The sequence below is a fragment of the Neoarius graeffei genome, chromosome 1 (assembly GCF_027579695.1).
Source record: "Neoarius graeffei isolate fNeoGra1 chromosome 1, fNeoGra1.pri, whole genome shotgun sequence".
Taxonomy (NCBI): Eukaryota; Metazoa; Chordata; class Actinopteri; order Siluriformes; family Ariidae; genus Neoarius; species Neoarius graeffei.
Window position 1 is genome coordinate 117,258,496 of NC_083569.1, and position 26,209 is coordinate 117,284,704.

The 26,209-nt window shown below is 43.6% G+C and overlaps 1 protein-coding gene across 1 annotated transcript in view; it reads left to right on the top strand.

The window, feature by feature from the left end:
* Positions 1-1,682: 1,682 nt before the first annotated feature.
* LOC132886067 (uncharacterized) overlaps positions 1,683-26,209 on the top strand; it is a 43,505-nt gene continuing 18,978 nt past the window's right edge. Inside the window, 12 exon segments of the mRNA XM_060920620.1 lie at positions 1,683-1,863; positions 4,344-4,933; positions 5,047-5,142; positions 5,247-5,480; positions 5,576-5,723; positions 5,886-5,912; positions 6,014-6,536; positions 6,538-6,650; positions 15,472-15,620; positions 15,676-15,789; positions 15,944-16,021; positions 21,917-22,049. Of these exon segments, the coding sequence (XP_060776603.1) occupies positions 4,346-4,933; positions 5,047-5,142; positions 5,247-5,480; positions 5,576-5,723; positions 5,886-5,912; positions 6,014-6,536; positions 6,538-6,650; positions 15,472-15,620; positions 15,676-15,789; positions 15,944-16,021; positions 21,917-22,049 (2,203 nt within the window). The 5' untranslated portion in view covers positions 1,683-1,863; positions 4,344-4,345.

Below are 26,209 nucleotides of genomic sequence, written 5' to 3' on the forward strand. Positions count from 1 at the left end.
CCCCTCTATCAAATGGATATCTCCATTTCGACATTAGGTTTACAATTTCACAGAGTTTGATAAAAATGTACAGTCACCCAAGAAAAGTGATACTTTTTCTGTCACATCCATAACGCATCTTTTATTGGCATTTTCTGGCATGCCCTAGATGTACTATGGGAATTGTTCTTGTTCTATCACTTCTCCAGTATGGTACAGCCTTAAAATATGCAACACCTGTTTAAATACTGGGAGACAATAAAACATGCACTGGGTCATTTGTTGCCATTTTGAGTTCAAGTGTCACGTCCATAACGCTGGAATTGCTCCTATGCATCTTTTCTTTTTGTGTTTGTCCATTTTACTTCTGATTTCTTAGCTACCCTATGTGCAGCACTTTGGTCAGTGAAAACTATTTTAAATGTGCTTTATAAATTAAATTTACTTACTTATAAAAACCAGAAGTCAGAAACGTGGGTGTCAATTTCAATTCAATTCATGCGAATTGTTTAATGGATGTTGCTCACACAGTTTTTTCGAGGTTTGCACTGAAAGCTGTGAATATTATCATCAATATTCTGTCATATAAAACATAGCCGTTTTTTCAATCTTGTCTCATTATCTCTAGCCGCTTTATCCTGTTCTACAGGGTCGCAGGCAAGCTGGAGCCTATCCCAGCTGACTACGGGCGAAAGGCGGGGTACACCCTGGACAAGTCGCCAGGTCATCACAGGGCTGACACATAGATAGACACAGACAACCATTCACACCCACACTCACACCTACGGTCAATTTAGAGTCACCAGTTAACCTAACCTGCATGTCTTTGGACTGTGGGGGAAACCGGAGCACCCGGAGGAAACCCACGCGGACATGGGGAGAACATGCAAACTCCACACAGAAAGGCCCTCGCCGGCCACGGGGCTCGAACCCGGACCTTCTTGCTGTGAGGCGACAGCGCTAACCACTACACCACCGTGCCGCCTTTTTCAATCTTTGATTTGTAATTTCTCAAGAACATATAAACATATTTTAATTCTGTAAAAAAAAAAAATCTGTTGTTCTGCATCAATTCTGAATTCAATGAGACCAGTTTCAAGCAGTTTGGGTTGAAGTTGAATTTTCACCTGATATGCCGAGTTTTACAAATAACTGAAGGAAACTAGAACAAAGATTAAAAATAAGTAATGATATAAGATTCACATTTTACAATCCATGTTGTGATATAAACAGTTAATTCCTCTATTTTCAGTCCGAGCGCGGTCTAAATGATTGAATAAGTCCCTGTACAGCCGAGCTATGTGGCTAACTCACCTGAAGAAGCTGTTTTTACCTCAGAGCAGTGATTTCTGCCTTCACCACAGATACCCGGATGTGAAGGCGCTCTCTGATTGGTCCAAATGATCCCCGATACGGAAATGTAGTCCATAAAAGGAAAACACAGGAAGAGCTACAAGATTTAAAGTTATATATCTCCACATGATCAAAAGACAGGAAAAATAATTCAACTTGTCCAAATATTATTTTAAACCTCATGAAATGAAGCCGTTGAATCGTTTGCGAAGATCACTCTGCCCTTAAAAAAATAATAAGAAGAATAAAATAAAAAGATAAAGCGGCTCGAGATAATGAGATGAGAGAAAAATGAAACCTGATGACGTCACTTTCTCCATACTTGAATGCTGAGCCGGACTTCCTGTTGTAGTTCAGGTGAAACGAAATTAGATTGAAAACGTTTCAGAAAGTCGACTACAAATCCTCTAAAACTATTTTTATTCACTGTGAAACTTCTCCAGTGTTAATTTAAGGAACTAAAACTACAGCAGGTAAATTATAAGGGAGGAGAAAACTGTAAAAACAGGAAAGGAGAGAAAATTAAAGCAGGTAAGGTGTTTTATTTCCTCCATTACTGGTGAATGGTTGTTAAAGTGAGACACTCAGGTGAACAGGGTCGTATTGTTAAAACAATCAGTCTTAACCAGCTTATTACTGATATGCTTATAAGTATTTTTGGATTTGAATTTCATAAAAAAAATACATTATTTACGCAAATGAGACGGATATTTGAATGGGGATAAATTTGCTTGCATAATACAGACATGGGGAAAAGGTTTGTTGGGCAATAATTTATTTAATAAAAAAATGTGCTGTTTATTTAAAATAATTCTTTTTTTTTGTATAAAATGTAATATGAATCCAAGTGATAGGAATTAACGAAATGAACTTTACCTGAATAAAATGAGCATGAAATGCTCATGCCAGAAAACAGACTGTGACCAAAACACGAAGTAGTTTAATGTGTTTGCACTCTAGTTAGTGTCGTTTATATGGTTCATAAAAGAAAATATGTAACTCATGATGACCGATACGTTGGCATGTAAAGTGGTGCCTGAAAGTTTGTGAACCCTTTAGAATTTTTTATATTTCTGCATAAATATGACCTAAAACATGACATTTTCACACAAGTCCTTCAAGTAGATAAAGAGAACCCAGTTAAACAAATGAGACAAAAAATATTATTCTTGATCATTTAATTATTGAGGAAAATGATCCAATATTACAGATCTGTGAGTGGCAAAAGTATGTGAGCCTCTAGGATTAGCAGTTAATTTGAAAGTGAAATTAGAGTCAAGTGTTTTCAATCAATGGGATGACAATCAGGTGTGAGTGGGCATCCTGTTTTATTTAAAGAACAGGGATATATCAAAGTTTGATATCCACAACACGTGTTTGTGGAAGTGCATCATGGCATGAAAAAAGGAGATTTCTGAAGATCTCAGAAAAAGCATTGTTGATGCTCATCCGGATGGAAAAGGTTACAAAACCATCTCTAAAGAGTTTGGACTCCACCAATCCACAGTCAGACAGATTGTGTACAAAGGGAGGAAATTCAAGACCATTGTTACCCTCCCCAGGAGTAGTCAACCAACAAAGATCACTCCAAGAGCAAGGTGTGTAATAGTCGGCGAGGTCACAAAGGATCCCAGGGTAACTTCTAACCAACTAAAAGCCTCTCTCACCTTGGCTAAAGTTCATGAGTCCCCCATCAGGAGAACACTGAACAACAATGGTGTGCATGGCAGTGTTGCAAGAAGAAAGCCACTGCTCTCCAAAGAGAACATTGCTGCTCATCTGCAGTTTGCTAAAGATCACATGGACAAGCCAGAAGGCTACTGGAAAAATGTTTTGTGGATGGATGAGACCAAAATAGAACTTCTCATCTCATTATCTCTAGCCGCTTTATCCTGTTCTACAGGGTCGCAGGCAAGCTGGAGCCTATCCCAGCTGACTACGGGCGAAAGGCGGGGTACACCCTGGACAAGTCGCCAGGTCATCACAGGGCTGACACATAGACACAGACAACCATTCACACTCACATTCACACCTATGGTCAATTTAGAGTCACCAGTTAACCTAACCTGCATGTCTTTGGACTGTGGGGGAAACCGGAGCACCCGGAGGAAACCCACGTGGACATGGGGAGAACATGCAAACCCGCACAGAAAGGCCCTTGCCGGCCACGGGGCTAAAACCCGGACCTTCTTGCTCTAAGGTGACAGCGCTAACCACTACACCACCGTGCCACCCCGCCATCATTGATGGAACAATGAATTCTGAATTATACCAGCTAATTCTAAAGGAAAACGTCAGGACATCTGTCCATGAACTGAATCTCAAGAGAAGGTGGGTCATGCAGCAAAGCAAACAACCCTAAGCACACAAGTTGTTCTACCAAAGAATGATTAAAGAAGAATCAAGTTAATGTTTTGGAATGGCCAAGTCAAAGTCCTGACCTTAATCCAATCGAAATGTTGTGGAAGGACCTGAAGCGAGCAGTTCATTTGAGGAAACCCACCAACATCCCAGAGTTGAAGCTGTTCTGTATGGAGGAATGGGCTAAAATTCCTCCAAGCTGGTGTGCAGAACTGATCAACAGTTACCGGAAACGTTTAGTTGCAGTTATTGCTGCAAAAGGGGGTCATACCAGATCCTGAAAGCAAAGGTTCACATCCTTTTGTCACTCACAGATATGTAATATTGGATCATTTTCCTCAATAAATAAATGACCAAGTATAATATTTTTGTCTCATTTGTTTAACTGGGTTCTCTTTATCGACTTTTAGGACTTGCGGGAAAATCTGAAGATGTTTTAGGTCATATTTTCTATATTTCTGCATAAATTCTAAAGGGTTCACAAACTTTCAAGCACTACTGTATACAGCCATTGTATGAAGGACATCTCAGTGACTTTTTATAAATAAATAAATTCTACCAAATATGCAGCTTTAAAATGTTAAATTCAGTGATTTGGATTTTTATGGTGTCAGATTATCCTCATGACATCTGTTTGTTTCTTGTATCAGTTATGGCTTCCTCCAGCAGTTTCCCTTTTGAAGACCAGCTCCAGTGCGCCATCTGTCTGGATGTGTTCACTGATCCAGTCACGACTTCATGTGGACACAACTTCTGTAAGATGTGTCTCACAAAGTGTTGGGACAACAGTTTACACGGCCAGTGTCCAGTGTGTAAACAGGATTTCCCTAACAGATCTGAGCTCCGTGTGAATACATTCATCTCTGGACTGGTTGCTCAGTTTAAGAAGTCAGTTCAGGTGAAATCCAGCAGTGCTGCAGATCAGGTTCCCTCTAAGATGAAGAAGGTTCTGTGTGACTCCTGCACTGAGGAAAAGCTGGAGGCTCTGAAGTCCTGTCTGCATTGTGGACTTTCTTTCTGTAACACTCATCTGATGCTCCATAAATCTACACCCAAACTCATGAAGCACAAACTGTTGGATCCTGTGGAGAACCTCGAGGACTACATCTGCCAGAAACATGAGAGACCCCTGGAGCTGTTCTGTAGAGATGACCAGACGTGTGTGTGTCAGTTCTGTACTGAGACTGACCACAAAACTCACAACACTGTTCCTATAGAGGAGGAGAGTGGAAACAAGAAGGTGAGGGACATTTAGATACATGAATAACATTTACTTATAATTTTTGCATCCGACAATTAATCAAATAATTTACTGTAATTTGTATCCTCACATCTCTCTCTTTTTTTTGTTAGAATCATTTGGGGAAGAAACAAGAGGCTTTTCAGAAGATGATTCAAGACCGACTGAGGAAGATTCAGGAACTCCAACAATCTGTCAAACTCAATAATGTAATTCTCCCTCATGAAAATAATTTATTACTGTTCAGCCTTGAGTCCTTAATCTAATTCGTATGTATAAAAACTTGATGCGAAATTATTTTTTATCCTGTTAGAAAAACATAGAAAAGGAGAAAGCAAACACTCTGAAGGTCTTCACGGCTCTGATGCGCTGCATTAAGAGAAGTCAGGCTGAGCTGCTTAAGGTGATGGAGGAGAAGCAGAAAGCAGCAGAGATGCAGGCTGAAGAGTTCATTAAAGAGCTGGAGCAGGAAATCACTGAGCTGAAGAGGAGAAACACTGAGCTGGAGCAACTCTCACACACTGAGGATCACCTCCACCTCCTACAGGTCAGAGTCCCTCTGTTTCTCAATAGCAATGCAGCACATTGCAGGACAGCAGTCCCCATGCTGAGGGATTTCTCCTCTCTCCTGCTGTACTGTAGATTTACCCGTCACTGTGCAGCCCTCCACACACCCAGGACTGGACTGACGTTACAATTAACTCTCATCTGAGTATGGAGACTCTGAGGAAAGCTCTGTCTCAGCTTCAGGAAACTCTCAGTGAGAAAATGAAGAAGGTTGATGCGACTGGTCAGTATTTACTGATCTGAAAGACATTTCTTTGGTTTGAGAAAATTAATTCAAAGATGAAATAAAATTTTCAAATTTACAAGGATTTGCTGTAATTTATAATAATCAAGCATTTAATCTCACCAAATAAAACTGTAATGGCAAATATTATTTTCCCAACAGAACTGAAGAGAATTCAACACTATGCAGGTTTGTGAGCTCTTATTGATCACATGACTAAACATGTATTTCTTCACTGTTCCACACTGTGCAATGATAAAACTGATGTTCACTGTGTTTCTGTCTCTCAGTGGATGTGACTCTGGATCCTGAGACAGCTCATCCTGATCTCATCCTGTCTGATGATAGGAAACAAGTGAAAGATGGAGGCAAGAGACAGAATCTCCCTGATAACCCAGAGAGGTTTGATCATTGCCCCTGTGTGCTGGGAAAGGAGGGATTCTCCTCAGGGAGATTTTACTATGAGGTGCAGGTCAGAGGGAACACTGAGTGGGATTTAGGAGTGGCCAGAGAGTCCATTAACAGGAAAGGAGAGATTACAGCCAGACCTAAATTTGGGCAGTGGAGTGTGTGGCTGAGGAATGAGACTGAATATGAGGCTCTGGACTCTCCCTCTGTCTCCCTCTCCTTGAAACAGGCTCCTCAGAAGGTGGGGGTGTTTGTGGATTATGAGGAGGGTCTGATCTCCTTCTATGATGTTGGTGCAAAATCTCACATCTACTCTTTCACTGGTCAGAATTTCACTGAAAAACTTTATCCATTCTTCAGCCCCTGTGTCAATGATGGAGGTAAAAATTTAGAGCCTCTGATTATCACCACTTAAACACTGTAAGCAACAATCTATTTTTCCTCAAGAAGAACACTGGCAAATCCCAATCTCTTTATTTGTGGATCTAATTTGTCATAATAATAATAATAATAATAATAATAAATAATCATTACTTATGGGCGCTGCGTGAGATGGCTGCCTCTCCAGTAGCTCTGTAGTTTTTAGCTCTTTAAACCTCTTTTTTTCCACTTTTTTTTTTACTTTTCTGCTCTTCTTACGAAGATATAGTGTGTTTTTACTATATAACATGTATATATTTAACTTTAACACGCAACCAGGAGCCAGTTTTCTCACTTATTCGAGAGAGGAGCTGCTGGCCCTGAAAACAATGGGATAAGCCAGGATACGACACCCCATCCCGGCCGAGCTGAGGAGGAAACCCAGGGGCTGCAAGGCTGGAGCTAAGCTAAAGGCTAGGCTAGCGGACAACCGGCGGTGCTACAAACCATCCATTCCCTCCGTTATCATGGGGAATGTGAAAACTCTGCTGAATAAAGTCAACGAGCTTTCCGCTCTGAACAACCAGCGGATTTACTGGGAGAGCACCTTATTTATCTTTACGGAGACGTGGCTAACACAGCGTGGACCTGTGGGGATTGACTGCTGTGAGAGCTGACAGAGACACTAACACGTGGGAAAAGTAAAGGTGGGGGACTTATGTGAATAACCGCTGGTGTAACCCGGGACATATCTCCGTAAAGACAGTTTTATGTTGCCAGGACTTGGAGCTGCTAGCCGTTAGCCTGCGGCCATATTATCTCCCGAGGGAGTTCAGTCACGTGATCACCATCTGTGTTTACATCTCTCTGAGGGCAGATGCAGCCGCTGCATGTGAGAGGATTCACTCTTTCACAGCAAGGCTGCAGACACAGCACCCTGAGGCATTTATCATCATTTCTGGGGACTTCAATCATGCTACTTTGGACTCTACTTTGGCTGCTTTTTACCAGGCTGTGGATTGTCCAACAAGGAACAAGAGGACAATTGACTTGCTGTATGCTAATGTGAGGGATGCATACAGAGTCACACCCCTCCCCCCACTAGGGAAGTCTGACCACAACCTGGTTCTTCTACAGCCGAAGTACACCCCCCTGGTTCAAAGGCAGCCTGCAACAACTAGCTCCATCAGGAGGTGGTCCCCTGAAATGCAAGATGCCCTCAGGGACTGTTATGACATCGCAGACTGGGATGTGCTGCTTGGCCCACACTGTGAGGATATAGAGGGGCTGACACACTGTCTGATGGATTACCTTAACTTCTGTGCAGACGTGGTCTCCCCTGCTAAGACTGTACGGTGTTACCCTAATAACAAGCCATGGGTAACACAAGAAGTCAAAGCTGTCCTCAACAGGAAGAAGGCCGCCTTCAGGAGCAGGGATAGGGAGGCAATGAAAGCAGCACAGCAGGAGGTAAAACGGTGTATGAGGGAAGCTAAGGACAGCTACAGGAGAAAGGTGGAGCAGAAGCTGAAGGAGAACAGCATGAGGGAGGTCTGGGAAGGTGTGAAAACCATCACAGGCCACAATACAAAGACCAGAGTCATTGAGGGGACAGTGGAGAGGGCGAATGAGTTGAATGACTTTTTCAAATTGGTTCAACCAGCTACGCCCCCCACCCTCCCCCTCACTGCAGCCATCTCTCCTTCTTCCCTCAACACACCTCCCCCCAGTCATCACAGCAGCCCCCTCCTCCCCCACCTCAACTCAGACTCCTCCATGCATTACTGCAGACCAGGTCAGAGGTCAACTGAGGAAGCTTCACCCCAGGAAAGCAGCAGGCCTGGACAAGGTGTGTCCCCGACTACTGAAGACCTGTGCTGCTGAACTGGGTGAACCACTCCAATGCATCTTCAACCTCAGCCTGCAGCTGGGGAGAGTGCCAACCCTCTGGAAGACATCATGTATCGTTCCAGTTCCCAAAAAGAATCGGCCCAGCGAGCTGACCAACTTCCGACCGGTGACTCTTACTTCACATCTGATGAAGACATTGGAGCGGCTCTTCCTCAGCCTCCTCAGACTCCAGGTACAATGTGCCCAGGACTGTCTGCAGTTTGCATACCGGGCAGGTGTCGGTGTGGAAGACGTCATCCTCTACCTGCTACACCGAGCCCACTCGCATCTGGATAAGGGAAATGGCACAGTGAGGATCCTCTTCTTGGACTTCTCGAGTGCCTTCAACACCATCCAGCCCCTATTGCTTCAGGACAAACTCAACAGGATGCGAGTGGACTCCTGCCTGGTCACCTGGATCTCCAGCTACCTCACTGAAAGGCTGCAGTACATCAGGCTGAAGGACATCACGTCTGACACTGTGATTAGCAGCACCGGAGCACCCCAGGGCACGGTGCTGGCCCCTCTTCTTTTCACCCTGTACACCATGGACTTCTGCTACAACTCGGAGCTGTGTCACATTCAGAAGTTTGCCGATGATACAGCCATCGTTGGGTGTATCAGTGATGACAGAGAGGAGGAGTATAGGAGCCTGGTGAGGGACTTTGCTGTGTGGTGCAACAGGAACCATCTGCAGCTCAACACCTTGAAGACCAAGGAGCTGATCATTGACTTTGGGAGGTCCAGACCAAGGTCACGACCAGTTCTGATTGAGGGAGTCGAGGTGGAGGCTGTGGATTCCTACAAGTACCTCGAGTTGTGGCTGGACAGCAAGCTGGACTGGACTTGCAACACCAAACACTTATACAGGGACAGAGCAGGCTATACTTCCTTAAGGCCCGGTCCCACTGGCCGATGGACACAAAACGTATGCAAAAAGGACACAGCGGACGAGCAAAATTTCGGGGGTGGCTCTATCCGTTTTCATCCGCTTCAGAAATGGACAAACTGGCGAAAATTTGCGAAAACAGAACGGAAAAGAACGGACGTGGGTAGTATATAGCGGGGATGTTAAACGCATGTTCATAGGAAGCCTAGCGGATGAAAGCGGATGGAAGTGGATGACAGCTCCGAAGGGGTTACCGGTGATAACTGAGAAGCGGATGCATAGCAGAAAGAGCGGATGCATAGCAGATGAAGGGGATGCATCACGTACGCCTAACGGAAACAAAGGGGATGTTGCGCGGATGTATATCGGATGCAGACCGTTCACTGCGCATGCGGGGGGTATGAATTGCGTCTGCTCCGCGGATATAAAGGGATGCAGCACGCATGCCGTCAGCATAAAGCGGAAAGACGTGCTGGCGGCTACATCGATACATCTCTACTACTAGATGATTTTCTCCCCCTTTTTATACAAAATATCGATTGTCCGCTAGGTGTCCTTCTACATACTCTAGACATACTCCAGACATCCTAAATATACGAGATACATCCCAGATATAAACGCTTTGTCCGTTTTGAATACTTTATATACGAGATGCATACGCTTACATCCATTCTATTTCCGTGCTACTAACGATGAATAGATGTTTCATGTACCTTATCTTTCCTCCCTCTTTCCGTTTTTAGCTGCAGTGGATGTGAGTTGCGAGGATGCCCAGAGGATGCAGAGAGGATACAGCAGACGTTTAACGGATGATGACGGACATAGAACGTTTGTTGCTCGTATATGTCGCTGATTTACATCGTACACGGCGGAAAGTTCATCCGTTCTAAAAGTTTTGTGCAGCTCAAAACTTTTTGCGTGGATGAAATTACAGTGGACGGATGCTCGATGGATAGAGCGTATGAAGCACGTATGCAATGAGTACACAACGGATGCATAGCATTTTCCAACGGATGGCAAAGATTTTTTTACGTTTTACATCCTCTTTGCATCCGTAAGTGCAGTGGGACCGGGCCTTTAGGAGGCTGCAGCCCTTTAACATCTGCAGGAAACGCCTGTGGATGTTCTATCAGTCTGTGGTCGCCAGTGTTCTGTTTTACACCGTGGTGTGCTGGGGGGGCAGCACATCCAAGGAGGACACATCCAGGCTGAACAAACTGATCAGGCGGGCCGGCTCTGTGGTCGGCATGAAGCTGGAGACTCTGGTGACGGTGTCAGAGAAGAGGTCTATGGACAAACTATTGAACATCATGGACGATGCCAGTCACCCTCTGCACACCGTCATCAGCAATCAGAGGAGCCTGTTCAGTGACAGAATGCTCCTTCCCAAGTGCAGGATGAACAGACTCAAAAACATCTTTGTCCCTCACGCCATTAGACTGTACAACTCCTCTCTGGGGAGGAGGGGTAACAGGAGGACAGAGAATGGGAAGGAGCAGTAGCCTAGCCTAACAATAAGCAATACCAGACAATGTGCAATATCTCTCCTGCCACCGCCCCCCCCTTTTTTCCCTCCTTCCCCCCTTCCCCATATCTTATTCTTTTTATATTTGTGTATATATATATATATATATATATATATATATATATATATATATATATTTTTTTTTTTTTTAATTTATCTAGAAGTTTTCTCTATTTATTTTCTCTGTTTATCTGTAATAATGCTGCTGGAATCTTAATTTCCCTGAGGGAACCCACCCAAAGGGATCAATAAAGTTTTATCTAATCTATAATAATAATAATAATTATTATTATTATTATTATTATATTATTATTATTATTAATTAATTATTATTATTTTATTATTATTATGTTCACACAGAGTAAATCTGATCTGAACTGATTATTTTTTGTGCACTTACTTGGGAAATATTGCTACCATTTATGAAGCCCTTAATAAAGAACTCCCTGTGGGGAAACTTTTTTGACCAGTTTGTGTCCATTATTAACCAATATTTTTTATTTTATTTTTTTTTAAACCATAACACCCAAAACTCTGACAGAAAAGTCACATGAACATCACATATTTCACCCAATGAGTTGAATTTTTACATGTAGTGCCTGTGATTTTATTTTCACGTGATTTCATACCTGATTCACTTATTTTCCACATATTAGTTCACATCCGAACAAGATATTTACATGTGAAATATGTGAATTTCCCCTGAGAAGAACAGCATTTTCCCCCTTCATTTTCTTCATAGAATAAAAAATTTATCTATTTTGTATAAAGTGCATCCCATTGTTCTCCCATATGTAGTGAGCATGTTTAGTAACTAACAGGACACTTCAGAATTCAGCCTCAGTGCTGTCGGGGGGGTTCTGTTCGAAAGAATTATAGGATGAGGTGAAGCCACTGGATTACAGAGAGAGAGAGAGAGAGAGAGTAGCAGATTGAAAAATGATTGAAAATGATACTTGAGCTGCTGCAACACCTGAATTTCTCCTCATGGGGATCAATAAAGGAAAATCTTATCTCAAAACAAACACCCAAAAGTGTGTGTGTGTGAGAGAGAGAGAGAGAGAGAGAGAGAGAGAAAGAACCTACCACAGCATCGGGTGAATAAATTTTTTGATTTTCTTGTTGTAGAGGAATAGACTGAAAGATAAGAGGTCGTCCTCCTTTTATTTATTGTTATACAGCTGCCCATGTAACGAGCTTGTTATTATGTCTTTGGGTTGAAGTTATCAGTAACCAGAAACCATCATGATTGCATCAGTTGCATGTAAAATTGTAACGTCCTGTTTTAATAAAACCATTATTTAAAAAAAAGTACATCTGATGAACAAATGTGACCCACCCCCATTGTCTTTTTTTTTTGCAACAGCAGTATGTCTAAATTTTATGATCTCAATATTTTGACTTCTTACCTCAAACTTTGGGCATATGATGATGGGTCTATGGAAGTAATTTTGAGATAAAGTCAGAACTTTGAGCTCACTCGTTACATTTGATATTCTGTGCTATTGACATGCAATAAATAAATAAATAAAATTCCCCAATGTGCCAGAAATGGGCTTCTATATTGTGCACCTAGGTGATCAAGATTTATGTTTTTTCTGCCCCACCCTCTTTTTAAAACAAGGTTTGAACTTTCACATGTGAAATGCCGTATGATTTGGTTTGGTTTTTACTAAGTTTTAGATATTCATATAAAATTGTCTGTAATTATTTTCACAATTAGCGTTTATTGTAATGTTTATGCACTGACATTCAGTAAATAGTTTCTTGTTTATCGGTCACAGTTCCTACTACAAGAAGCTAAACATGAAGAACTGTGTTTTGTGCTGTAACCTCTACACGTGGCACTGTCAGGTGCGCGAGAGAGGTGGATGTAAGTGTAGAAGTGTTTCTTTTAACACAGTGCGATATATACATGAAGTGCATGAAACACACAACGGCAAACAGTCCAAAATGGTAGGCACGGTCATAAATGAGAAAACAGGTGAATGGTCAGTCGAGGCACAAACAGGATATCGGAGTCAAAACAAGAACGAAAATGAGAACTAGAAATAGGAGTCCAGAAACCAAGACAACCAGAAACACGGGAAACAAGGCTTGGTAATGCACACTGAATGTGGCGTAGTACTTTGCATCATCTTTGCATCAACGCAGTCCTTAGATAGCCCAACACTTAGTTCACTAATTGAGAACAGGTTGCACCTTGTTTACGGCACACGTGCTGAAGCTCACTCAGTGCGTGCACAGCCTGAGACGTGCCTTTTGGTGCATGTGCCACAGCGCACAGGACTTACAGAACCCCCTCCCAAAGAGCTCCCTCCAGGAGTGAAAATCCATAATACTTGGCCCTGGTGGGGGTTCGGGCTCAGGCTCTGGGCACGACTTGGGTTCTTGGCTAGGAGTAAGCTTGACCTCAGGACTTGATGTGGACTCAGGACTTGACGTGGACTCTGGACTGCACTTGGGCTCTGAATACAACATGTACTCTGGACTGGGCTCGGGCTCTGAAGCTGACGGGGACTCAAGATTGGATTTGGGTTCGAGCTCTGTAGACAATTCTGGACTGGGTTCGAGCTCTGAAGATAAGGAGGACTCAGGCTCAGGTTCTGTAGACAACTCCATCTCAGGACTGGACTTGGGCTTGTGCTCTGAAGATGACGAGGGCTCGGGTTTTGTACAACCCCGATTCCAAAAAAGTTGGGACAAAGTACAAATTGTAAATAAAAACGGAATGCAATGATGTGGAAGTTTCAAAATTCCATATTTTATTCAGAATAGAACATAGATGACATATCAAATGTTTAAACTGAGAAAATGTATCCTTTAAAGAGAAAAATTAGGTGATTTTAAATTTCATGACAACACCACATCTCAAAAAGTTGGGACAAGGCCATGTTTACCACTGTGAGACATCCCCTTTTCTCTTTACAACAGTCTGTAAACATCTGGGGACTGAGGAGACAAGTTGCTCAAGTTTAGGGATAGGAATGTTAACCCATTCTTGTCTAATGTAGGATTCTAGTTGCTCAACTGTCTTAGGTCTTTTTTTGTCGTATCTTCCGTTTTATGATGCGCCAAATGTTTTCTATGGGTGAAAGATCTGGACAGCAGGCTGGCCAGTTCAGTACCCAGACCCTTCTTCTATCCAGCCATGATGCTGTAATTGATGCAGTATGTGGTTTGGCATTGTCATGTTGGAAAATGCAAGGTCTTCCCTGAAAGAGACATCGTCTGGATGGGAGCATATGTTGCTCTAGAACCTGGATATACCTTTCAGCATTGATGGTGTCTTTCCAGATGTGTAAGCTGCCCATGCCACACGCACTAATGCAACCCCATACCATCAGAGATGCAGGCTTCTGAACTGAGCGCTGATCACAACTTGGGTCGTCCTTCTCCTCTTTAGTCCGAATGACACGGCGTCCCTGATTTCCATAAAGAACTTCAAATTTTGATTCTTCTGACCACAGAACAGTTTTCCACTTTGCCACAGTCCATTTTAAATGAGCCTTGGCCCAGAGAAGACGTCTGCGCTTCTGGATCATGTTTAGATACGGCTTCTTCTTTGAACTATAGAGTTTTGGCTGGCAACGGTGGATGGCACAGTGAATTGTGTTCACAGATAATGTTCTCTGGAAATATTCCTGAGCCCATTTTGTGATTTCCGATACAGAAGCATGCCTGTATGTGATGCAGTGCCGTCTAAGGGCCTGAAGATCATGGGCACCCAGTATGGTTTTCCGGCCTTGACCCTTACGCACAGAGATTCTTCCAGATTCTCTGAATCTTTTGATGATATTATGCACTGTAGATGATATGTTCAAACTCTTTGCAATTTTACACTGTCGAACTCCTTTCTGATATTGCTCCACTATTTGTCGGCGCAGAATTGGGGGGGGCGGCACGGTGGTGTAGTGGTTAGCGCTGTCGCCTCACAGCAAGAAGGTCCTGGGTTCGAGCCCCAGCGAGGGCCTTTCTGTGTGGAGTTTGCATGTTCTCCCCGTGTCCGCGTGGGTTTCCTCCGGGTGCTCCGGTTTCCCCCACAGTCCAAAGACATGCAGGTTAGGTTAACTGGTGACTCTAAATTGACCGTAGGTGTAAATGTGAGTGTGAATGGTTGTCTGTGTCTATGTGTCAGCCCTGTGATGACCTGGCGACTTGTCCAGGGTGTACCCTGCCTTTCGCCCGTAGTCAGCTGGGATAGGCTCCAGCTTGCCTGCGACCCTGTAGAAGGATAAAGCGGCTAGAGATAATGAGATGAGATGAGAATTAGGGGGATTGGTGATCCTCTTCCCATCTTTACTTCTGAGAGCCGCGGTCACTCCAAGATGCTCTTTTTATACCCAGTCATGTTAATGACCTATTGCCAATTGACCTAATGAGTTGCAATTTGTTCCTCCAGCTGTTCCTTTTTTGTACCTTCAACTTTTCCAGCCTCTGATTGCCCCTGTCGCAACTTTTTTGAGAGGTGTTGCTGTCATGAAATTTCAAATGAGCCAATATTTGGCATGAAATTTCAAAATGTCTCACTTTCGACATTTGATATGTTGTCTATGTTCTATTGTGAATACGATATCAGTTTTTGAGATTTGTAAATTATTGCATTCTGTTTTTATTTACAATTTGTACTTTGTCCCAACTTTTTTGGAATCAGGGTTGTAGATAACTTGTCTCAGGACTGGACTTGGGCTTGGGTTCTGTGGACAATGAGGACTTGGGCTCGGGTTCTGTGGACGACGAGGACTCGGGCTCGGGATCTGTAGATGGCTCTGGCTCTGGCTCGGGATCTGTGGACGGCTTGGGCTCTGGCTCAGGCTCAGGCTCTGTAGAGGGCTCTGGACTGGGCTCAGGCTCCATAGAGGGCTCTGGACTGGGCTCAGGCTCTGGAGCAGACGCTGGCTCTGGCACGGGAGCGGATGCTGGCTCTGGCTCCGCCTCTGGCTCAGGTGCAGGTGCTGGCACTGACTCTGGCTCCGCCACTGGCCCGGGAACAGGTGCTGGCATAGAAACAGGAACAGCAGCTGGCACTGGCTGAGGAACCAGCTCAAAAGAGACAGCCTCCTCTGCTGTCTCTACTTCAGCCCCTGGGGGGAGCTCTGGAATGACGGCCTCCTCATCTGAGTTCGCGACTGGAGTGGTTGCCTTTAGGAGGCACTCTACAGCAGCAGCCTCCTCGACTGCATCAACCACAAGAGGGAGCTGTGGAGCACCGGCCTGCTCAGCTGGGTTGGCCTCAGGCTCAATTGCCCCTCCCCTAAAATTTTCAAGGGGTTCCTCCTCTACTAATAATTCAAAAATAAACTTAAGCATGGCAAAGTAAGTCTGAGAGTTACGAAGGCACGGGTGTTCCACCTGAATCAGGTAGTCAACCCATTTGCGTGCTTGTCCTGAAATGAATGTCAGTACAAAGCTTACCCAGATGGGTTCAGGTGGCTTGGGCTCTTGGAGGTTCTTATAGAAAAGATCACACTGCAGCTTGAATCCCATATGGTGATATATCCCGTAGTAGACTGCTGGGGTACTCCAGTCAGTCTTAAGATGAAAATACGAGGTGAGTGGCAGGGACAGGGAAACCCGGAAGCAGTGTGGGATCGTATATTGAAAAGCTTCCACTCCATCCATTTTGGGCGAAATATTCTGTCAGGTGCGTGAGAGAGGTGGATGTAAGTGCAGAAGTGTTTCTTTTAACACAGTGCAATACAGTATATACATGAAGCACATGAAACGCACAATGGCAAACAGTCCAAAATGGCAGGCAAGGTCATAAACTAGAAAACAGGCAAATGGTCAGTTGAGGCGCAAACAGGATATCGGAGTCAGAATGAGAACTAGAAACAAGAATAGCAGTTGAGAAACCAGGAAAACCACAAACACGGGAAACAAGGTTCAGTAATGCACACTGAATGTGGCATAATACTTCGCATCATCTTTGCATTGGCACAGTCTTTAAATAGCCCAACACTTAGTTCACTAATTGAGAACAGGTGTGCCTTGTTTACAGCGCATGTGCTGAAGCTCAATTGCTGCGCACACAGCCTGAGGTGTGCCTTTTGGTGCTCGCGCCACAGCATGCACGACTGACAGGCACAGGTCCATTCAGCCCCCTCCCTACCCCTTTCACCCCCTGCATTGCCACTGGAGGATATAATAACATGAAACAAAATTCATTTACTGGAACCTGCTGTTAGAGTTCTGAAGAATAGAACTACATTTTGTTGCAGAATTCATGGTGCAATAATATTATGATATTATAATAAAATAAAGTCCTTTTTAACTTTCATAAAAATGTTCCCAAAAGTATGGCTGTGTAGCCGACTGCACGTTATCTATAATCACAGGAATAACAGTAGGTCTGGTTTCATTATCACTCAAAATCTGAGGTTTTTGATGCAGTTTTGTTTGGGAATGAAACAATTTAATAATAATTCTGATGAGGCAGTGGACCCTTCTGCCTGATTCCTCTGATAAAATCCTCACTTGAATAAAATTATTATAAAACATCATCAAGCAAAGATTAATCCAATAGACCAATCCAGTCCAATAGTGTTTCATTTTTGTGATTTTCTGTGAGGTGTGATTTGTTCATCTGATGGATTTAGTTGAGCTGTAATGTTTGGCATGGACGTTCCTGAAATGCAGGTTTCTTAAGTCAAGTATACTTTGTCAATTCTGCCATATGTACAGGACGTAGATGGGATTGAAATATCGTTTCTCCCAGACCTGTAGTGTAAACATAAATACACATAAAAACAGTATTTAGAGGGGGGAGGGGAAAAAGAATCACACACACATTTTTTTATACATGGGTATAAAAAAGGCATTCACATCCAAAACCCACACAAGTAGAAATAGTACAAATGGAAGAAATATTGCAAATGGCTTAACAGATATGGGAGTATCTACAATGTGCAAAATAATGTTCCATTTACAAGTTTAGTAGTAAGCAGATTTTTTTTTAAAGTACTAGACTCATGTGAGAATATGCAAACTCCACACTGGAAGGCCACTGGACTCGAACCCAGAACCGTCTTGCTGTGAGGCAACAGTGCTAACTAGTGAGGCAACAGTGCTAACTACTACACCACCATGCCACCCAGAGGAAAGAAAGTTACTCTTATTAACTCTTAGAGGAAAGAAAGTTAGTCTTAGACATCAGATACAGGGATGAAGAGACCCTGAATGGACATACAGCTGGTATAAGAATAATAAATTCTACACAATAGGCAGAATATAGAGTCTATACAGACAGCACAAAGCAGGAGTTCAGTTTCAGGTTGGTCAGTTACTCTGGCTGTAGTCACTACACCTGCAGAAGACAAAGAAGTGATTCTCAGAGATCAGTAATGTTGTTACACTGACTGACTGTATCAGGTGAGTCTGTGGCAACAACATCTGGATTTTATAGTTTTACCCTTACAAGCTCATTTATTATTTTAATTTCAACCCCAATTAAATTCTGATAGACATACACAAAGGAGACATAACATTAAAATGAGCCATCTAATATTGTGTATTTCCCCCTTGTGCCACCAAAACCACCCTGAACCTTTGAGGCATGGACTCCACAAGACCTCTGAAAGTGTGCTATGGTATCTGGCACCAGAACATTAGCATTAGATCCTTTAAGTCCTGTAAGTTGCAAGATGGGGCCTCCATGGTTCGGATTTGTTTGTCCAACACATCCCACAAATGCTCAATCAGATTTAGATTTGGGGAATTTGGAGGCAGATTCAATATTTACACTGTCATGCTCCTCAAACCATTCCTGAACAATTTTTGCAGTGCAGCTGGGTGCATTATCCTGCTGAAAGAGGCCACTGCCCTTAGGGAATACCATTGACATGAAGAAAAGGTAATAATTGCCAGGAAAGCAATGCACATACATACCCAGCCATCCATTTGATGTAAAAGAAAGTGTGATTCATCAGACCAGGCCACCTTCTTCCATTGCTCCATTGTTCTGTACCTGTGTTTCTGCGATCTGAATGATCTTTAGCTTACTTATAGTTCTCTTAGGTACAGTAGACCAGAAAAGAGATCTTTATGGTAATTAAAGGTGTTGACTGCAAAGTCATCTGAAATTTTCAATTTTTTTATTATGCATGGCATTTTCCTATGTGGGGCGGCACGGTGGTGTAGTGGTTAGCGCTGTCGCCTCACAGCAAGAAGGTCCTGGGTTCGAGCCCCGTGGCCGGCGAGGGCCTTTCTGTGTGGAGTTTGCATGTTCTCCCCGTGTCCGCGTGGGTTTCCTCCGGGTGCTCCGGTTTCCCCCACAGTCCAAAGACATGCAGGTTAGGTTAACTGGTGACTCTAAATTGACCGTAGGTGTGAATGTGAGTGTGAATGGTTGTCTGTGTCTATATGTCAGCCCTGTGATGACCTGGCGACTTGTCCAGGGTGTACCCCGCCTTTCGCCCGTAGTCAGCTGGGATAGGCTCCAGCTTGCCTGCGACCCTGTAGAAGGATAAAGCGGCTAGAGATAATGAGATGAGATGAGATGAGATTTTCCTATGTCTCGCAAGAACAATATCATGTGGACAAATGGGATGTGATCATTTTGATCTGCTGAGGGTCATTTTCCTCCATTTTGGGACCATTTCCCTCTCTTGAGATAAATACTACAGCCCTACAGAAATAGCCGAATGTGAGGAGCTTTAACTAATTAGTGTAAGTATGGAACTGTGTCACACCAAGATCATGACGCACGGAAAACATTGTGACTCTGCATCGACCTCGGATAGTTTTGAGTCACAGGGATGTAATTTGTGGTTGATGTTCATGAATAGATCAGTGAAACAAAAGAGGAATATATTTTTCTCAGTGACTGCTTTTGTGTTATTGTTTCTTTCTTTGTAAAATCAAAACATTAGGGATGTTGTTAGGAGTGGATTAAGGTTGTGACTTACAAATCTCACTATCCAGATCCCATGTGATGGATTGGATGAAGTGTTGGGGTGGGATGATGGGTTGGGGTTCTGTGTCTCTGGGAGATGGATCCACAGCCCGGGACAGAGCATCCACCTTGGTATTCTTGGACCCTGGACAGGAGATCAAGAAGTTAAACCGGGTAAAGAATAGTGTCCACATGGCCTGTCCTGGATTAAACCTCTTGGCCTTTTTTAGATACTCCAGGTTCTTGTGGTCAGTTAAGATGGTGAACGGGTGAGTTGATCCCACCAGCCAGTGTCACCACTCTTCTAGGGCTAGCTTGATGGCCAGCAGTTCACGATTGCCCACGTCATAGTTCCTTTCAGCTGGGGTAAGCTTTTTGGAGAAAAAGGCCACTGGGTGTAGTTTGGGCCTTTCTCCGAACCGTTGGGAAAGGATGCCTCCAACTCCCATGTCAGAGGCGTCCACCTCAATGACAAATGGCTTTGTGGGGGTCTGGATGTTGGGAATGGGAGCTGACGTGAATGCGGCCTTGAGCTGGTTGAAGGCTTCTTCCGCCTGAGGATTCCACCTAAGGCACTTGGGACCTTTTTTCAGGAGGGTGGTCAGAGGTGAGACTGCTGAAGTTCCTGATGAAATGGTGGTAGAAGTTAGCGAAACCTAGGAACCTCTGGAGGTCCTTGACTGACTTGGGTTGAGGCCATGAGGTGATGGCCGAGACTTTGGCAGAATCCATACGGACTCCTTCTGGGCTGATGGTGTAGCCCAAGAAGGAGATTTTGTCTAGGTGGAATTTGCACTTCTCGGCTTTGACGTAGAGATGATTTTTCAAGCAGCCATTTCAGTACAGCTCTGACATGGTCTCGATGACTGTGGAAATCTGAGGAGTAAATCAGGATGTTGTCTATGTATGCAATAACATACTTTCCCAGCATGTCCCATAGTACATCGTTAATGAAGTTCTGGAACATGCTGGGAGCTGAAGACAGGCCATATGGCATGATCCAGTATTCGAAGTGACCAGTAGTTGTGCTGAATGCTGTCTTCCACTTGTCACCTCATTTGATCCAGATCAAGTTGTAGGTGCTTCTGAGATCTAATTTGGAAAATATTTTGGCTGATCTGAGTTGTTCCAGAGCTGCTGCCACCAGTGGGAGAGGATATGGATACTTGATCGTGACCTCATTGAGACCTCGATAGTCAGTGCGGGGTCAAAGTCCACCTCCTTGTTTCTCTACAAAGAAGAATCCAGCCGAGGCAGGAGGTTTCGACGGCCAGATGTAACCCTGTTTGAGAGCTTCTGGGATGTATTCCTCCATGGCAGCATGTTCCTTCTGAGAAAGGGGATAAATGTGCCCTCATGGTGGTGCTGTGCCCACTACCAGGTTGATGGCACAATCATAGGTTCTATGCAGGGGTAGTCCACAGGCCTCCCCCTTACTGAAGACCTCAGAAAGATCTTGGTAGCCTTCAGGAATGTTGTCCATGGAGGCTAGAAGTGGGCTCTCTACTGAGGTGGAGGAGATGATGATTTGAGGATGAGAGAGGCAGCTCTGGAAGCATGTTGGTGACCACTGGAGCATTTCCTTGTTCTGCCAGGAGATGAGGGGGTCATGCAGTTGTAACCAGGGGTAACCAAGAATGATATCATGATGCTCAGTAGTCGTGACGTACAAGGAGATCGATTCGTGATGGAGTGCTCCCACTTGTATTTGAAGTGGCTGTGTCCTGGAAGTAACTAGGCCGTCACCTATGGGTCTGCCATAGATGGCCCAGATGCTAAGCGCACTCTGCAGAGAGGTGACTGGCAGGTGGAGCTCCTGTATGAGAGCTTTGCTGATGAAGTTCCCCTCTGCTCCTGAATCTATGAGGGCGGACAGATGACAACTTCAATAATATGGGAAGTTTGAAGGACTTAAAGTGGAGCTTTCTCACTGGACTTGAGGAGGAAGTGGATCTCTCGGTGGAGATTCTCCGGACAGGCCGAACTGGACAGCACTGGAGGTCATGATCAGCGCTCCCACAGTACAAACACAAACCCTCTTTAAGTCATCTGGCACACTCAGCGCAGAACAACCAGGAGCAAGAGAATTCCATAGGTCCGTGGTCCTCTGGAGGTGGGTTTGGTTTCTTATCTGTCTGGAGCAAGGGCCGGTGTTTCAGCAGCTGGTCCAGCCAAATAGCCAGCTTGGTCAGGGTGTCCAGTGAGAGATTCTCATCCCCGCATGCCAGCTCACTGAGGATTTCAGGGCGCAGTCCCTGATGAAAGACCACCTTGAGTGCTGGGTCGTTCCATCCACTGGAGGCTGCAAGGGTCCTAAAATTCAGGGCATATTCAGCGACGCTTCTAGTGCCCTGAGAGCTGGTAAGAAGGCTTTCTTAGACTTTGATTCCCTCAGGTTCATGGTCGAAAACCTTGAACAGGGAGAGAAACAGTTCATATGACCCCGTTGGCTCTCCACCTTTACTCCAAACTGCCATAGCCCAGCGGAGAAGTGCTTTGCCAGTGAGGAAAGACAGAAACTTAGTGATTTTGTGCTCTTCTGGGATTTCCGGCATTGTGGAGAAATACAAAGAACATTGTAGCAAGAAGCCCTTACATGAGGCGGGGTCACCATCGAACTTCTCCGGTGTGGGGAGTTGCAACGCCGGGCGAGGAGGAGATTTGGTGTGCACTAGAAGGGCCTGCAACATAATCGTCATTAGCTGCGCCATCCTGGTGTTGAGATCAGCGAGCATTTGTTGGTGTTCTCCTAGCAGTTGCCCCTGTGCGTTGAGAGCCATCTGTTTTGGATCCTCCGCTACATCCATAGCAGCGAAGTATCCTGTGAGTACGCAGGCACTAACGGATGTATGTGCGGCGAAAGACAGCTTTAGAATAGTGAACCAAGCCAAATCGAGAGACAGGAATCAAGGTAAGTAAACATGCTAGGGTTGGGCGATCGGCAAACAGAGTGTCAGAGGAAATCAGGAATCAAGGAAATGAGAAACACTAGCAAGAGGTCAAAAGGTAGATAGGCAGTCAGAGAGATAACAAGGCTTGGTATGATTGGTGAACTGGAACGATACTTCGCAATGAATGCTTGTGAGACTAGTGCTTATATACTGAGATGGGTGATGAGGAAATGGATGACAGCTTTGAGTTCAGAAGGTGGGGGACAGAGGGTGCTGTGAGTTCTGGGAGTTGTAGTTAGATTAGATTAGATTAGATTAGATTAGATTAGATTAGATTAGATTGGATTGGATTGGATTGGATTGGATTGGATTGGATTGAACTGAACATTATTGATCCCTTTGGGCGGGTTCCCTCAGGGAAGTTTGAGCTATCCATGTATGTAGTCAGCTCTTCACCAGCGGGTTTACTGACAAGTCTGAATTATTTGGAGGTTGGGGGGCAAGAAAGAGAGTACAGCATCAAGCAACAAAAACAGCCAAAGAACTTGCTGAAATGACTAAAATTTGGTGAACTGTCCAATGGATTATTAGAACCTCAAAGTATAGTGATGAACCATCAACTTCATGGAAGAAATGTGGTTTTAAAAAATCCTCTTGACTGATTGTGATCAGAGATCACTTAAACTGTTAGTGAAGTTGAATCATAAAAAAAATTGACAGTAGAACTTGTGACTATTTTTAATACTGAATGCAAGAGCATTTATAACATGATGGGAACTCACAGGATTGGGACTAAACAGCTTTGTGGCCATAAGAAAACCATTTGTTAGTGAACCTAACTGGAAGAAAAGGCTTACATTTGCTCGGGAGCATAAAGATTGGACTCTGGAACAATAGAAAAAGGTCATGTGGTCTGACAAGTCCAGATTGGCCCTATTCCTGAGTGATGGGTGTGTCAGGGTAAGGAGGGAAGCTCATTAAGCGATGCACCCATCATACATAGTGGCCAGTGTATAAGCCTCTGGAGGCAGTGTTCTGATCTCGTTTTGCTTCATTTCAGGTTGAGGTCAGGTTGAGGCTCAGCAACATAATGGGGCAATAAAATGAAGTCAGCTGACTCCCTGAATATATTGAATGACCAGGCAATCACATCAATAGATATTTTCTTCTCTGATGACACGGGCATAAAATTAGGGCTCAAATTATGAAAGAGTGGTTCAGAGACCATGAGGAATCATTTTTACACATGAATTGGCCACCACAGAATCTTGACCTTAACCCCACTGAAAGTCTTTGGGATTCTGGAGAAGGCTTTACAGGGTGGTTCGACGCTCCCGTAATCAAGACATCATCTCAGGGGGGGAAACCCAAAACATAAATGCAACTCTGGATGGAAATAAATCTTGTGACATTGCATAAGGTTTTTGAAACAGTGCCATGGCAAATGTGCTTCATAATTGAAGTGAAAGGTGGTCCAAAGAAATATTAGCACATGCAACTTTTTTTAGCCAGGCAGTGTACCTTCTAGTGTTTAAATTGTTTTTGTTCTTTTACTTCTCTAGATTTCATTTACTGGGAGCAGCTCAGAGGATAGAACCCAGATGCTTAGTGACACTGACTTGTCAGATTTGCTGACACTTTCTGGCAAAAAGTACTGAATTGGTTTTATTTTTATTTGTCTCTGAGGGAGTGTTATGGAGGCACAGCTGAACAGGTTATTTCCTTTGAACAACTGATGTATGATGCAGGATTTATAACCATATTCCTTTGTGCTAAAACACACACACAAAGTGTTTGTGTGATGCTATCAATATGCTATAGCGACTTCACACCATGAATGGAATAAAATCATGTTGAGTAGATGACCATCTCAGATATTTCCATATTATATCAACTAAAATAGAAAGGATATCCCCTCTCTCACCCACATTTGTGAGACCTCAGGAAGCGTTGAAATACACCTCTGCTTTGTCAGTCATTAGAGTTAGAGGATGGAGCTCAGTCCACTCCCTGTGATGCTCTGTGAGTAAATGTTCTCTTTGTACCTTCATTAGAGTGAGTGGTGGGGTATAAAGTTGTTCATCTGCAGTCTGAATGTCCTGAGTGATGAGTTTATTGTGTCATTCGGACATTGTCTATACTAAAAGGTGTTACTGTCTGTGATATTTCAGTTTATATTTATTTTATATTATATTTTCAGATTTCCTTTTATGTCCTGCTGGTTAGATTGTGTGTTTTTGAGGTGTCCACTGAGCCCATATTTCAGTAATAATACCCGATGATACATATTTGTTTATTTACTTCAACACACAGAAGAGGAATGAGGTCAATTTTGTTCACTTCTTTTGATTTTATTTTTGAAATGAACTTATCAATGAGGTAGCACAATAGATTGTATTAATTTCAGATGACTTCAGTGAATCTAAAATGTCCTGTCATACACTACTGAATATGCTGTTCAATCAGACACGAAGTCTTTTCCATTTTTACATCACGTTCTCTGGTTCTGTTCTTTTTGTAAGTGATGAGTTCACTTATGCAAGTGGCAGCTGCTCAAGGTAATGGTTATATATACTGTATATATACACAGTATATATAACTGTTACCTTGAGCAGCTGCTCAAGGTAACGGTTATATATATATATATATATATATATATATATATATATATATATATATATATATACACACACACACACACACACACACACAGTGGGGCAAAAAAGTATTTAGTCACCAATTGTGCAAGTTCTCCCACTTAAAAAGATGAGAGAGGCCTGTAATTTTCATCATAGGTATACCTCAACTATGAGAGACAAAATGAGAAAAAAAATCCAGAAAATCACATTGTCTGATTTTTAAAGAATTTATTTGCAAATTATGGTGGAAAATAAGTATTTGGTCAATAACAAAAGTTCATCTCAATACTTTGTTATATATCCTTTGTTGGCAATGACAGAGGTCAAATGTTTTCTGTAAGTTTTCACAAGGTTTTCACACACTGTTGCTGGTATTTTGGCCCATTCCTCCATGCAGATCTCCTCTAGAGCAGTGATGTTTTGGGGCTGTCGCTGGGCAACACGGACTTTCAACTCCCTCCAAAGATTTTCTATGGGGCTGAGATCTGGAGACTGGCTAGGCCACTCCAGGACCTTGAAATGCTTCTTACGAAGCCACTCCTTCGTTCCCCAGGCGGTGTGTTTGGGATCATTGTCATGCTGAAAGACCCAGCCACGTTTCATCTTCAATGCCCTTGCTGATAGAAGGAAGTTTTCACTCAAAATCTCACGATAAATGGCCCCATTCATTCTTTCCTGTACACGGATCAGTCGTCCTGGTCCCTTTGCAGAAAAACAGCCCCAAAGCATGATGTTGCCACCCCCATGCTTCACAGTAGGTATGGTGTTCTTTGGATGCAACTCAGCATTCTTTCTCCTCCAAACACGACAAGTTGAGTTTTTACCAAAAAGTTCTATTTTGGTTTCATCTGACCATATGACATTCTCCCAATACTCTTCTGAATCATCCAAATGCTCTCTAGCAAGCTTCAGACGGGCCTGGACATGTACTGGCTTAAGCAGGGGGACACGTCTGGCACTACAGGATTTGAGTCCCTGGCGGCGTAGTGTG